Source organism: Schistocerca serialis, chromosome 5, assembly GCF_023864345.2.
Source record: "Schistocerca serialis cubense isolate TAMUIC-IGC-003099 chromosome 5, iqSchSeri2.2, whole genome shotgun sequence".
Lineage (NCBI taxonomy): Eukaryota > Metazoa > Arthropoda > Insecta > Orthoptera > Acrididae > Schistocerca > Schistocerca serialis.
The window spans coordinates 246,071,875-246,085,265 of record NC_064642.1 but is presented as its reverse complement, the minus strand read 5'-3'; the positions used below and the strand labels follow the sequence as shown (position 1 = coordinate 246,085,265).

Sequence of the window (13,391 nt, the reverse complement as noted above, 5' to 3'; positions counted from 1 at the left end):
GCCTCTTACTTTTATTGTTGTCAGTGATGCGAGCTCCGCTAACCTTTTTGGATTGGATGCCTTTCAAGCTTTCAGTTTTTCTATCGCAGACACCATACAGTTGGTCTCCGAAGACGTTCCCTATCAATCATTGGAATCTTTGACCTCTGACTTTAAGGATATCTTTGAGGAGGGCCTGGGGTGTGTTTCAGACTTTGAAGCTCACTTAACGTGAAGGTGTCGGCTCGCCCGCGTTTTCTACGCACGAGGCAGATCCCCTTGGCTCTCCGCCCTCAGGTAAAAGCAGAGCTAGACCGGCTGACAGCCCTCGGGGTCATTCTTCCCATTTCTTCTAGTGAGTGGGCTTTGCCCCTTGTTACTGTCAGCAAACCCTCAGGAAAATTACATCTTTGTGGCGATTTCAAGGCCACCATTAATTCCCAATTGGTGGTGGACAACTATCCCTAGCCTCGTTCTGATGAATTGTTCTCCGCCATGGCGAGAAGCCAATATTTTTCCAAAATCGAAAATATTTTGGAGGCTTATCATCAGATACCACTTGATGAGGCCTCCAAAAGGCTGGCAGTTGTCAACACCCCATTTGGCCTTTACCAATACCAGTGGTTGGCCTTCGGAATATCCAGTGCCCCGGCGATATTTCAGCGTTATCTTGAGCACGTCACATCGACAATCCCTCAATGTATTAATTACCTGGAGAACATAATTGTCACAGGCCGCAGCATGAAGGAACACTTGCACAACCTTCGAACCCTCTTTCTCAAATTCAGGTCCATGGGCCTGCGTTGCAACCTGCGTAAGTCGAACTTCTTCCCACCGTCCATTGAGTATGTGGGCTACACCATCTCTCGGCACGGCATCCAGCCGCTGGGAAGTTTGGTCCAAGGTATCGTCGACCTTCTGCGGCCCGCTTCGCTGAAGAAGTTACAAGCTTTTTTAGTCAAGATTGCCTATTACCACCGGTTCATTCCCATGGCTTCCACCATAGCCCGTCCCCTGTACTGCCTTCTGCGCAAGGGTGTTCCTTTTGATTGGTCGCCTGCGCGCGTTCACCTCGTTGAAGGGCCTCCTCACGTCAGCACCTTGTTTGGCTACTTTTGACCCCAATAAGCCGCTGGTCCTGGCTACAGATGCTTTGCAGTATGGGGTGGGGGCAGTCCTGGCCCATCGCAACGTGGATGGCTCCGAGCAGCCACTGACGTTTGCGTCTAAAACTCTTAGTCCTGTGCAGGCCCATTACTCCCAGGTGGACAGAGAGGCTTTGGCCATTGTCTACGCTGTTACCAAGTTCCACCCTTTCTTGTATGGCATGAAGTTTCAGTTAATCACTGACCATAAGCCATTAATATTGTTATTTGGCCCCGCCTCTCAGATTCCGGATAGGGCGGCCCACAGACTGCAGCGCTGAGCCTTGTTCCCCTCTAAGTACCATTATGAAATTTATTTTCGCCCTACCGGACAGCATGCCAATGCCGACACTCTTTCCCGTCTTCCCGTGGGCCCGGATCCTAAGTTCGATCGGGAGGAGATTATGTGTTTTCATTTGGATGTGTCATCCCGCCAAGCGATCTGGCTACTGCAGTTATCAACTCTGCAAAGAAACTTTGAACAGTCTGGCATCCTAAGACATCAGCACACAGTAAATGGAGAAGGTGAGCAATGCAGCCTAATGGTACTATATGAGGAAACTTTTCTGTCAAGATTGCTACGGCTGCCTTCATGTTTGGAGCATTGTCGGCAATAGACACCAAAAACGTATCAGGACCATACTTCTCGATGACAGATTTAATGATCTCTTCCAGGTATTTGCCATTATGTCTCTTGGTTTTGCTCATTTTGAAATAAAAAAACTTTCTGGCTTTGAAATCACAAAATTAAATATAGACTCGTTCTTGATATTGCTCCAACCATCACATTGAAGATGTAATTTTTTTGTTTACTGAATTATTTTTGTTATTTCTTCTTTCATTTCTTATACTGAGCCTCAAGATAAGTTGTAGACATTTGAAATCTTGACAGTAACAGGTCTCAATTTTTGGAGAAAATCTATATGCTGTGGGTGCTCTATCAAAGATAACGGGGATCTGCTTACAAAAACTGCTTTAGCTAAGGATTGGTTCTGCATCTCCTGCAAATTGCTTTTGAGAAATGAGATAACCATAAACCTACTTTTTACTTTATTTCAAATCCCAAGTAAAAATTATTAAAAAAAATAATCAGTATATGACAGCTACACCTACAGTGTACAGAATTAAAATATTTCTATTCTACAAAAGACACACTACACACTGCATTGTAAACTGTTATGAGATTCGAAAGAGCAGTTTCAACCTAGGCCTACTACTCCTAAAGGTGAAAATAGTTATTTGTCAAAGGAGAAGTAAAGCCATATTCTATTAGCATGAGGGTTCAGTCCGAAAAACTAACCTACTTTTGTTAACAAACTTTTGTTTTACAAACTTCTTTTGTTTTACAAACTGTAGCTAACCTACTTTTGTTTCTGTGGTATTTAAATGGTGGGAAATAATTAGGCTAGGGGATGCTAATCTATCTTTTTGATAGGGTTAAGGAAAATCACTAAAGTTTCCAGTTTAGCTGTTGGTTTGTAATTTGCCTTCTTAATACAATGGAATACGTCCAACATTTTTACTGTTTAACATCACAAAAACAATTTAGGCCTCTAATATAATAGGCTGCACAAAAGACTACAATAAACCACCCATTTTCATACCAAAGAATAGTAGGTCTTAAATGATTTGAACTTACATTTGTTTGGTTCTCCTTGCGATCCAAAAATGCGGTTGTTCCTCTTGATGAACCTTGACTGTAAATTGGTATAGTTGCAGATCCCGAACTAGAAGAGTGTTCAGATAGGAGACTTGGCCAAGGCATTGGTGGAGGTGGTGTTGGTGACTTGCAAGGAGATGTAGCTGAATTTAAACGAGCCAAGGTTAAAAAAGCTTGACCTTATATTTGAATGTGCATCCACTGTTAATCATTGAGTGATGTCCTTTGTGGTTGAAGGTCTAGGTGTTGGTTTACTGACAGTGAAAATGTTTTTCAATCCTTCAGGGCATTTGATACATTTTTTATGTGCGTTTCCATTTTAACTGAATTACCTTACTTGTATTCTTGAGTACAATACTTATAAACAACACCTTTTCCTTTAATATTAAAGAAGTCCAGACTACTCCTTTTTTCTTGACCGTTTTGCAACAATGAATGGAAACACAACAATGAACAAACAGGAAGCAGGCCTACTCAAAGTTATTTGATTCATTTGCCACGTAAATGTTACAATCTCACACAGTCCTCTCACACAAAGTTCTAATGAAACTGGTTCTTTAGCTTGCAAACACAACTACCAACTGAAAAAACAATATGGCTGTCTCTGCAGTGATGCAGTTATCAAAGGGGGGGTGGGGGGAATTTCCTCTTTTGTCATGTAAGACCTAAATTTCCCTATTACAGATCATTTTAATTAATTTACCCTTAAGACCTAAACCGTGGTTATGATCAACTTCATTAGCCCTTTTTTTTTTTTTTTTTTTTTTTTTTGAAATTTGAGTATTCCTACATTCTATTTTAAATTATAAATAAAATATTTGGGTAGGTTTTATGTTTAGGTTTATATGGATCTGGACTTAACCTCATTGTTTGAAATACACATTTTTTGGTTGTCGATGTTTTAAATGTCAAAGAATTAGCCCTAGAACTGCCAAGCATCAAAATTTACGACTCTTACATTTCCTAGAACTGCCAACGTTGAAATATTCAACCTTTAGAAAAACCAAGTTTATAATATTGATATGCCATCTAGTGAGTAACTAAAGTTACTAAAATACACAGGGAAGTTAAGTTTTCTGTCAGTGTTAGAGGTATTTTAGTCTGTAAAGTTTGTTTTAAACTCATGTGAGCTTTGTAAACATCAGTCTTTGAAAATGGCATTTCACCGAAAAATTATGCAAATAAACTGGCCGAGATTTATGATGTACTTGAAAATACAAGTGATTAAATTGACATTGAACATGGTAAAATATTAATTAATGATTCTGAAAGTGAAAGCGATAGTGATATTTCGGAAAATAAATTTATAAATCATAATTCATCGCAGGAAATGGGGAGTCTTGAATTCTGAAAGTGAAACACCTCTCGTCATTCATTTGGAAAATTTAAAAAATACTACAGATGACAGCTGTTGAGAATTATGCCTCCAGAGAAATGTTTTGAGAATTATGCCTCCAGAGAAATGTTTTGGAAGTTTATGTTTCATCCAGAGAAATGTGGGGTTCAACTTGCCTAAAAATAGTATGCCTAGCAAATATGTTAAATTATTTTTTCCTCCAGACTTATGGTAAATGATATTTTGCTTGGAATTTGCAAGGGAATTAATACATGGAATGATAAAGCTTGGATTAAAATGTATGAATTTATTTAGTTAACCTAGTTTTAAAGTTATTTAACTGTTAATAAGTGTTAAAACATCTAAAAATTTTCATCAATTCCCAATTTTTGGGAATCTTCCCGGTCCAAAGAAGTATTCCCAGCAATATTCCCATTTTATAAGTTCCCTTCCACTGGGAATATTCCCGGCCCACACCACTACTTATCAAGTCAAAAGTAAAGCAAGTTTGGAACAGCAAAGTAGAGATTGTAAAAACAAGCCAAGGGGGCCTATCTTGAGAAATCAAGTTTGTAATGTTATGATAAAACAACTGTTTTACACTTTTAATTTGAAGCATAGACTAGAAGACTGTAAATGCCAGTGGGCAGAACACATCAGATTAATGAAGTCTATGAGACTGATTACAAAATTCTGCTGTAGACACAGAGGATACCCAGATAAACAATACAGGATAACCTTTGAGAGGTAAGAGGCTAGCCTACCCATGTAGAAAAGTTGGAATGAAGTAGTAGTTTCATATAAGATTATGTGTGTGCTCAGTTATGATCATCTGAAGCTATTTTTTTACTAGTAACCTTTCAGTTAGTGGACATATATGATCTCCTCAGTTCACTAAATTATTTTGTGCTACTGTATCAACAGAAATATATTTTTGTTGATTTATAAATGTTCATAATATTTCCATTATTTATACTTCAGTGTATTGGGTGTTTTTGCCAGCAAATTTTGCATTATATGTTTTAAATATCTGTGTTCAGAAACTAAAGTTTATGCGACATTTCCAGTTAATGTTTTTAATAAGAAAAACTAGCAGTAAATTTTTGTATATACTTTCAGGACAGACCGTGTCCGACGCTGGCCCTGATGCTCTTAGTGGTTTATGTAATCCTGACAACAGCATTCTTCAGTGCTGCCTACAACAAATGGGACTGGGCCGCAAAGTGGTAATATGTAGTAGTTGGTTTGTTTTAGTCAGGAATTACATTATGCTGTAGAAGGTGCATCTCAGTTAAAGACCTTTGTGTACGTGTATCATTTCTGGTTTGTTCTAATTGTACTTATTTCCAGCCCAGAAAGACAAAATTGTATCCTTCATGAACAGTAGGTTGTAAATGTGTTTTGTAGATGTCCCATGCAGATCAAACCATGGTGATAGTAGGCCATTTTAAGTACCAGAAAACTGATTTGACATTGCTTCAGGACAGCACAATTTTCAGATTCCTGTAGAAAATGGCTTCAATATAATAACTGAATCTAGTTATGAAGTAAAATAAAGAACTTTTTAAAAATTGGAGTGGATATTCATTAATTCAGTAACAGCTGTGGAGCAGCAACACTCTCCGAATGTGAGAAACTTAACACAGGGAAACTGTTGAAATATGATGAAGTTTTCAGTGTTAGTCCTCACTCATTATTGTTATAGTTTAACTTTCATACATACTGTGCACAAAGGTAAGGACATCATAGAATACAAGATTTCACAGCCAGTATTTGCATTATTGATGAGGCTTACCATAATTATCCGAGTAAAAGATTATGCTGATTTCTTTCAAGAGGCTTCCTGAGAAAAAATTATTTTTAACATATTCTGACACATCAAAATTACAAACTGTTTTATTGACGTAAAATATCTGCCTAAAAAGATAACATTAAAACTATTATAAATTTGTGTCATTTATTGATTGTCCACATTTTGATAACACAAGGAGAAATAAAATACGCAAAAAGAAATGGTTTATGTTGATCATTTTCTTTTCTACATTTTTCGCATACTTACCCTGTCATCTGTGGTACCACTATTTTCAGCCATCATCCCAGTAGCAGAGTTGTGCAATTTATATTGTCATTGTCGTAAATATTTGACTGTTTCTCGTGAATATGTTGCAATTTTTGAGGTTGTGGTTACTGTGGGACCTGAGAACACAGCTGTTTTTATCCAGATACATATTAGATTTTGCATCTGTACTGAAATGAGAATGTTGCAATTTCTCTTGCTTACAAACGCATTGTCTGTATGCTGCTCTTTCATTGGCGGGTAGGATCAGCAGCTGACACACCACCTTTTGTTCACGTTATGTCCCGGTGAGTGTCAACAACATTGAAGCATGAAACACTTAAATATGCCACTGGCCCCTATGTAGACTTTTCCTATCTCCTGCAGAAATGAATACTGTTGTTGAGTATTTGTCGAATTTTAAAGTCATTTCAGTTTCAGCTACATATGGATTCAGTTTAAATATGGTGGATTTTCCGAGAAAGCCAGAGTACGCAATATAGATTCCAATGGTTGGTAACATGATGTAATTTACTGTCCGCTCACTACTCCACTCCTTGATCTCATCTGATGCTCAGCCAAGCTGGTATCACCATTCCCTGTCCAACCTTTCTGTAGTGCTGTGCTTGAAACAGGACTGGAATATCTTTTAGTGTGCAAGTCGTATGTAACAACAGCCACTAATACATAAATAAAAGATTGCAATCGTGATTCAGTCCAATTCTTGAACTTGGCACATCCTACTATCTACTGACGTCTGTTGGTACTATTTCCATGATGGGTCTTGCTGCTGTAATTTATTCTCACGACAACAATTGCAGTTTGATGTGATTTATTTTGTTTGTTAGACAGTTCATGCTGGATTAATTTTACTCTTGCTTCATCCGAATATTATAGTCATACAGTAACATTTTTATCCAGTGTTCTAATACTTGAACAGTGACCAAATTTCTCAGGACTGAAGACCATAACAACAACATTTCAAAAAAAAAAAATATATATATATATATATATTTTATTAATGAAAACATCCTGCAATGAATGGTATTACATGTGTTGTTGTTGTGGTCTTCAGTCCTGAGACTGGTTTGATGCAAACTCCATGCTACTCTATCCTGTGCAAGCTTCTTCATCTCCCAGTACCTACTGCAGCCTACGTCCTTCTGAACCTGCTTAGTGTATTCATCTCTTGGTCTCCCTCTACGATTTTTACCCTCCACGCTGCCCTCCAATACTAAATTGGTGATCCCTCGATGTCTCAGAACATGTCCTACCAACCGATCCCTTCTTCTAGTCAAGTTGTGCCACAAGCTCCTCTTCTCCCCAATTCTATTCAATACCTCCTCATTAGTAATGTGATCTACCCATCTAATCTTCAGCATTCTTCTGTAGCACCACATTTCGGAAGCTTCTATTCTCTTCTTGTCTAAACTATTTATCGTCCATGTTTCACTTCCATACATGGCTACACTCCATACAAATACTTTCAGAAACGACTTCCTGACACTTAAATCTACACTCGATGTTAACAAATTTCTCTTCGTCAGAAATGCTTTCCTTGCCATTGCCAGTCTACTTTTTATATCCTCTCTACTTCGACCATCATCAGTTATTTTGCTCCCCAAATAACAAAACTCCTTTACTACTTTAAGCGTCTCATTTCCTAATCTAATTCCCTCAGCATCAACTGACTTAATTAGACTACGTTCAATTATCCTAGTTTTGCTTTTGTTGATGTTCATCTTATATCCTCCTTTCAAGATACTGTCCATTTCGTTCAACTGCTCTTCCGAGTCCTTTGCTGTCTCTGACAGAATTACAATGTCTTCGGCGAACCTCAAAGGTTTTATTTCTTCTCCATGGATTTTAATTCCTACTCCGAACTTTTCTTTTGTTTCCTTTACTGCTTGCTCAATATACAGATTGAATAACATAGGGGATAAGCAACAACCCTGTCTCACTCCCTTCCCAACCACTGCTTCCCTTTCATATCCCTCGACTCTTGTAACTGCCATCTGGTTTCTGTACAAATTGTAAATAGCCTTTCGCTCCCTGTATTTTACCCCTGCCACCTTCAGAATTTGAAAGAGAGTATTCCAATCAACATTGTCAAAAGCTTTCTCTAAGTCTACAAATGCTAGAAACGTAGGTTTGCCTTTCCTTAATCTTTCTTCTAAGATAAGTCGTAGGGTCAGTATTGCCTCACGTGTTCCATCATTTCTACGGAATCCAAACTGATCTTCCCCAAGGTCGGCTTATATCAGTTTTTCCATTCGTCTGTAAAGAATTCACGTTAGTATTCTGCAGCTGTGACTTATTAAACCGATAGTTCGGTAATTTTCACATCTGTCAACACCTGCTTTCTTTGGGATTGGAATTATTATATTCTTCTAGAAATCTGGGGGTATTTCACCTGTCTCATACATCTTGCTCACCAGAAGGTATAGTTTTGTCAGGACTGGCTCTCCCAAGGCTGTCAGTAGTTCTAATGGAATGTTGTCTACTCCCGGGGCCTTGTTTCGACTCAGGTCTTTCAGTGCTCTGTCATTATCTTCACGCAGTATCGTATCTCCCATTTCTTCTTCATCTACATCCTCGTCCATTTCCATAATATTGTCCTCAAGTACATCGCCCTTGTATAGACCCTCTGTATACTCCTTCCACCTTTCTGCTTTCCCTTCTTTGCTTAGAACTGGGTTTCCATCAAAGCTCTTGATATTCATGGAGGTGGTTCTCCTTTCTCCGAAGGTCTCTTTAATTTTCCTATACGTAGTATCTATCTTACCCCTAGTGAGATAAGCCTCTACATCCTTACATTTGTCCTCTGGCCGTGCCTGCTTAGCCATTTTGCACTTCCTGTCGATCTCATTTTTGAGACGTTTGTATTCCTTTTTGCCTGCTTCATTTACTGCATTTTTATATTTTCTCCTTTCATCAATTAAATTCAATATTTCTTCTGTTACCGAAGGGTTTCTACTAGCCCTCGTCTTTTTACCTATTTGGTCCTCTGCTGCCTTCACTATTTCATCCCTCAAAGTTACCCATTCTTCTTCTACCGTATTTCTTTCCTCCATTCCTGTCAGTTGTTCCCTTATGCTCTCCCTGAAACTCTGTACAACCTCTGGTTCTTTCAGTTTATCCAGGTCCCATCTCCTTAAATTCCCACCTTTTTGCAGTTTCTTCAGTTTTAATCTATAGTTCATAACCAATAGATTGTGGTCAGAGTCCACATCTGCACCTGGAAATATCTTACAATTTAAAACCTGGTTCCTAAATCTCTGTCTTACCATCATATAATCTATCTGATAACTTTTAGTATCTCCAGGGTTCTTTCATGTATACAACCTTCTTTCATGATTCTTAAACCAAGTGTTAGCTACAATTACATATAGACATATAAAGACGGCTTTTAAAGCTCAAAATAGCAAGTTACAAAATTTTGAAAATCACCAATAATAAAATCCAGAGTATACTCAGGCAGTGGACTTTGACTATAATATCCTGAATCTTGAAGACATTTTTTAGTTTTGTGTAGCTGGGAAGTTTAATCATATATTTCACAACAGTTTCGTATGAAAATAAATTTTTGAGAAGCTGGCTGGAGCACAGTGGATGTATTTATCTCATACTAGTGGTGAGCGATTGTTGTTCAATTGATGAACTGTCATCACTTTCAGTCTCTTGTGAAATAACACTATATTCTTCTTCACTTTCTGGGCTGCTAAATTCACTGTCAGACTCAATATCACTATAGTAATGCTTTTTTGAAGGCATTGTCTAAACAACAATATAGGAGAGAGTCTGGAAGCATACGTTTTGTTCTCGAGTATCCAAAGTGGCATGCTGTAAAGACAATATCTAGTGGCAACCACCTCAACCAAAAAATGACAGCCAGGCTACAAATGTAGTACCTGATGCTCTCTAGCAATTGAACATGTGATTATCAGTGCTGAAATGGATATAAACAGTGTTTTCTTTTTTTTGAAGATCTCTTCCTAAGTTGCCGGAGTATACTTGGGATTTTAAATTTCTGTCAAAATAATGAAAACATGATACTTGGGGGCTTTATGTTAAGTGTTTAAAAAGCAGCATTAATGTTTGTACATGGTAGCCATACATATATGGCAACTTTTATTGCAAAAAATGGTTCAAATACAACAGCTAGCAAAATGACAGAATTTAGTGCTACTTCCTCCTGTGTTTCACAACATTATCAAATTTTAAGCAGAGCAATAGTGACTAGTTCATAGTTTGAAGTGTATCTCTTACCCTAGCACCGTGTGAGTCAAATTTCACACGATTGTTTGAGCAATGTCTATACTGTACTGAGCATTTCAGCATATTGGGAAATCTTGAGCCTGTTTGAAAATGAGTATCCTTTGCCGTGCCTTGCCCTTCTGAATTCTTCAAAATAAATGTGCACATAACAGCAATAGCCAAAGCTTCATATGTAAATGCAGAGACAACTTCTACATATTATATTAAACAACATAATAATGTTAACCCCAGTAGCAAGAGTGCAGTCTGCGGATATAGGATGCCCCAGTATTTCCTGAATAGGGACTTTTGCAAAAAATCTTGTCATTATAACTGAAATGACTAGATAAAAAATCTACTCACCAAGCCATAGCAGGTGAACATACACACAAAAGGATTTAAATTTTTTACAAGCTTTCAGAGATAGAGGCTCTTTCTTCTGGCAGAAGAGTTGAATGGGAAGGAAGAGGGGTGAAGGAAAACAACGGGAGAGGTTTAGGGAAAGGGGTACAGTTCAGAAAAGTCACCCAGAGCCCCGGGTCAGGGGAGATTTGCCGGACGGGATGAGAAGGAAAGACTTGTTGTTGGGGACTGCATCAGACGAGGTTTGAAAACCTGAGAGCTTAAAGGTGAAAGTCAGGGTAATATGCAAGGCAGAGATCACTACTAAAACATCGTGCACGAGTTAATAAGAGTGAAAAGCTAAGTGCATTGTATGTAACAGAGGCGGGAGGGTGGACGACGAAAAATAGACAAGTCGAAAAATGAAAGATGTAGGAAACTAAAATTGATTGAAGAAAGGAGTACTTACTATGAACAAATGCTGAGACAGAAGGCATTAATGTAAATTAAGACCAGGTGGGTGGTGAGAACCAAGGCCATGTTGTAGTGCTAGTTCCCACCTGCGGAGTTCTGAGAAACTGGTGTCAGGGGGAAGAATCCAGATGGTGCGTATAGTGAAACAAGCACTGAGGTCATGACTGTTACGCTGTGCAGCATTCTTTGCAACAGGATATTGTGTGTTGCCAGTATACACGCTCTGCCTACGCCCATTCATCATGACTGAAAACTGATTGCTCTCCCTTTGATAGTTTATGTTTTGCCAGTTACAGGGCTAGGATAGGTGGTGGTAGGAGGGACTATAGGGCAAGTCTTGCGGCATGGACGGTCCCTGGGGTAGGAGCCAGAGGGTAGGGACATAGGTGCAGAAGGAACGTAGGGTCTGACAAGGATATTGCGGAGATTGGGAGGGTGACGAAAAGCTATTCAAGGTGTCGTGGGCAGAATCACAGACAGAATGGATCTCATTTCAGGACATGATTTTAGTAAGTCCTGACCTTGTCAAAGTAACTGATTGATACATTCTATGTCAAACATTCCCTCTCATACAGTCTTGGCATTCAACGCAAATGTATTTGTTCGGATATAGACTCTTTACATAAATACATCACAACTCTCACTTCAACCTTCACTGGACATAATTATCCCAACAGCCTAGGTAAAAAGCAAATTTCCCGCGCCATCACATCCAATCCTGGTACTGCTGATCCCTCCAAAAAAACAACCTTGGAGCACAACATTTGTTACCTGGTATTATCCTGGTCTTGAATGTATCAATCAGCTACTTCGACATGGCACCCATCTCCCTACCTTACGGCGCCTACCACTGCGACCATCCCTGCTGCAAACCTTGTCCTGTGCACCCTCCTACCACCACCTATTGCAGCCCTGTAACCGGCAAAAAATATACTAACAAAGGGAGACCCACCTGTGAAACGACACGTCATATACCAGCTGTTATGTAAACATTGTTCGGTCTTTTGCATCAGCATGACTACCACCCAGTTATCAGTCAGGATGAATGGGCATAGGCAGAGCATGTACACTGGCAACACACAATATCCTGTTGCAGAGCATGTTGCACAACATGACAGTCATGACCTCGGTGCTTGCTTCACTACAAGACCATCTGGATTCTTCCCCCAGACACCAATTTCTCAGAACTCTGCAGGTGGGAACTGGCGCTACAATATGTCCTCAGTTCTCGCCACCCACCTGGCCTTAATTTACATTAATGCCTTCTGTCTCAGTATTTGTTCACAGTAAGTACTCTTTTCTTCACTCCATTTTGGTTCCCTACATCTTTCATTTTCTGAGTTATCAATTTTTTGCTGTCCACCCTCCCACCTCTGTTACATACACTGCACTTAGTTTTTCACTCTTATCAACTCGTATATGATGTTTTAGTAGTGATCTCTGTCTTGCATTATTACGCTGTCTTTCACCTTTAAGCTCTCAGGTTTTCAAATCTTGTCTGGTGGAGTCCCCAGCTATAAGTCTTTCCTTCTTATCCCATCTGGTATGTCTCCCCTGACGTGGAGTTCTGAGTGATTTTCCGATCTGTACACCTTTCCCTAAGCCTCAAGAGTCGTTTTCCTTTACCCCTCTTCCTCCCCCCTCAAGTCTTCTGCCAGAAGGAGGAGGCACTGGCTAAGAAAGCCTGTAAAAATTTAAATCCTTTGAGCTGATTTTTTATCTATCTGTTTATATAACATTATCAATAATTGATTATTAGTATTATTTGTGGCTTTACTGTATGATTAAATGATGATGGCGTCCTCTTGGGTAAAATATTCCGGAGGTAAAATAGCCCCCCATTCGGATCTCCGGGCGGGGACTACTCAAGAGGATGTCGTTATCAGGAGAAAGAAAACTGGCGTTCTACGGATCGGAGCGTGGAATGTCAGATCCCTTAATCGGGCAGGTAGGTTAGAAAATTTAAAAAGGGAAATGGATAGGTTGAAGTTAGATATAGTGGGAATTAGTGAAGTTCAGTGGCAGGGGGAACAAGACTTCTGGTCAGGTGACTACAGGGTTATAAACACAAAATCAAATAGGGGTAATGCAGGAGTAGGTTTAATAATGAATAGGAAAATAGGAATGCGGTTAAGCTACTAC

General features: G+C 39.1%; 1 protein-coding gene across 5 annotated transcripts in view; it reads left to right on the top strand.

Moving 5' to 3' along the window:
* Positions 1-13,391, top strand: part of LOC126482298 (transcriptional protein SWT1) — a 342,452-nt gene that overhangs the window by 146,671 nt on the left and 182,390 nt on the right. For all 5 annotated transcript variants that reach the window (XM_050106316.1, XM_050106313.1, XM_050106314.1 and 2 more), the window contains one exon: positions 5,240-5,346. In XM_050106316.1, coding sequence (XP_049962273.1) covers positions 5,240-5,346 — 107 coding nt within the window. The remainder of the gene's footprint in view (positions 1-5,239; positions 5,347-13,391) is intronic.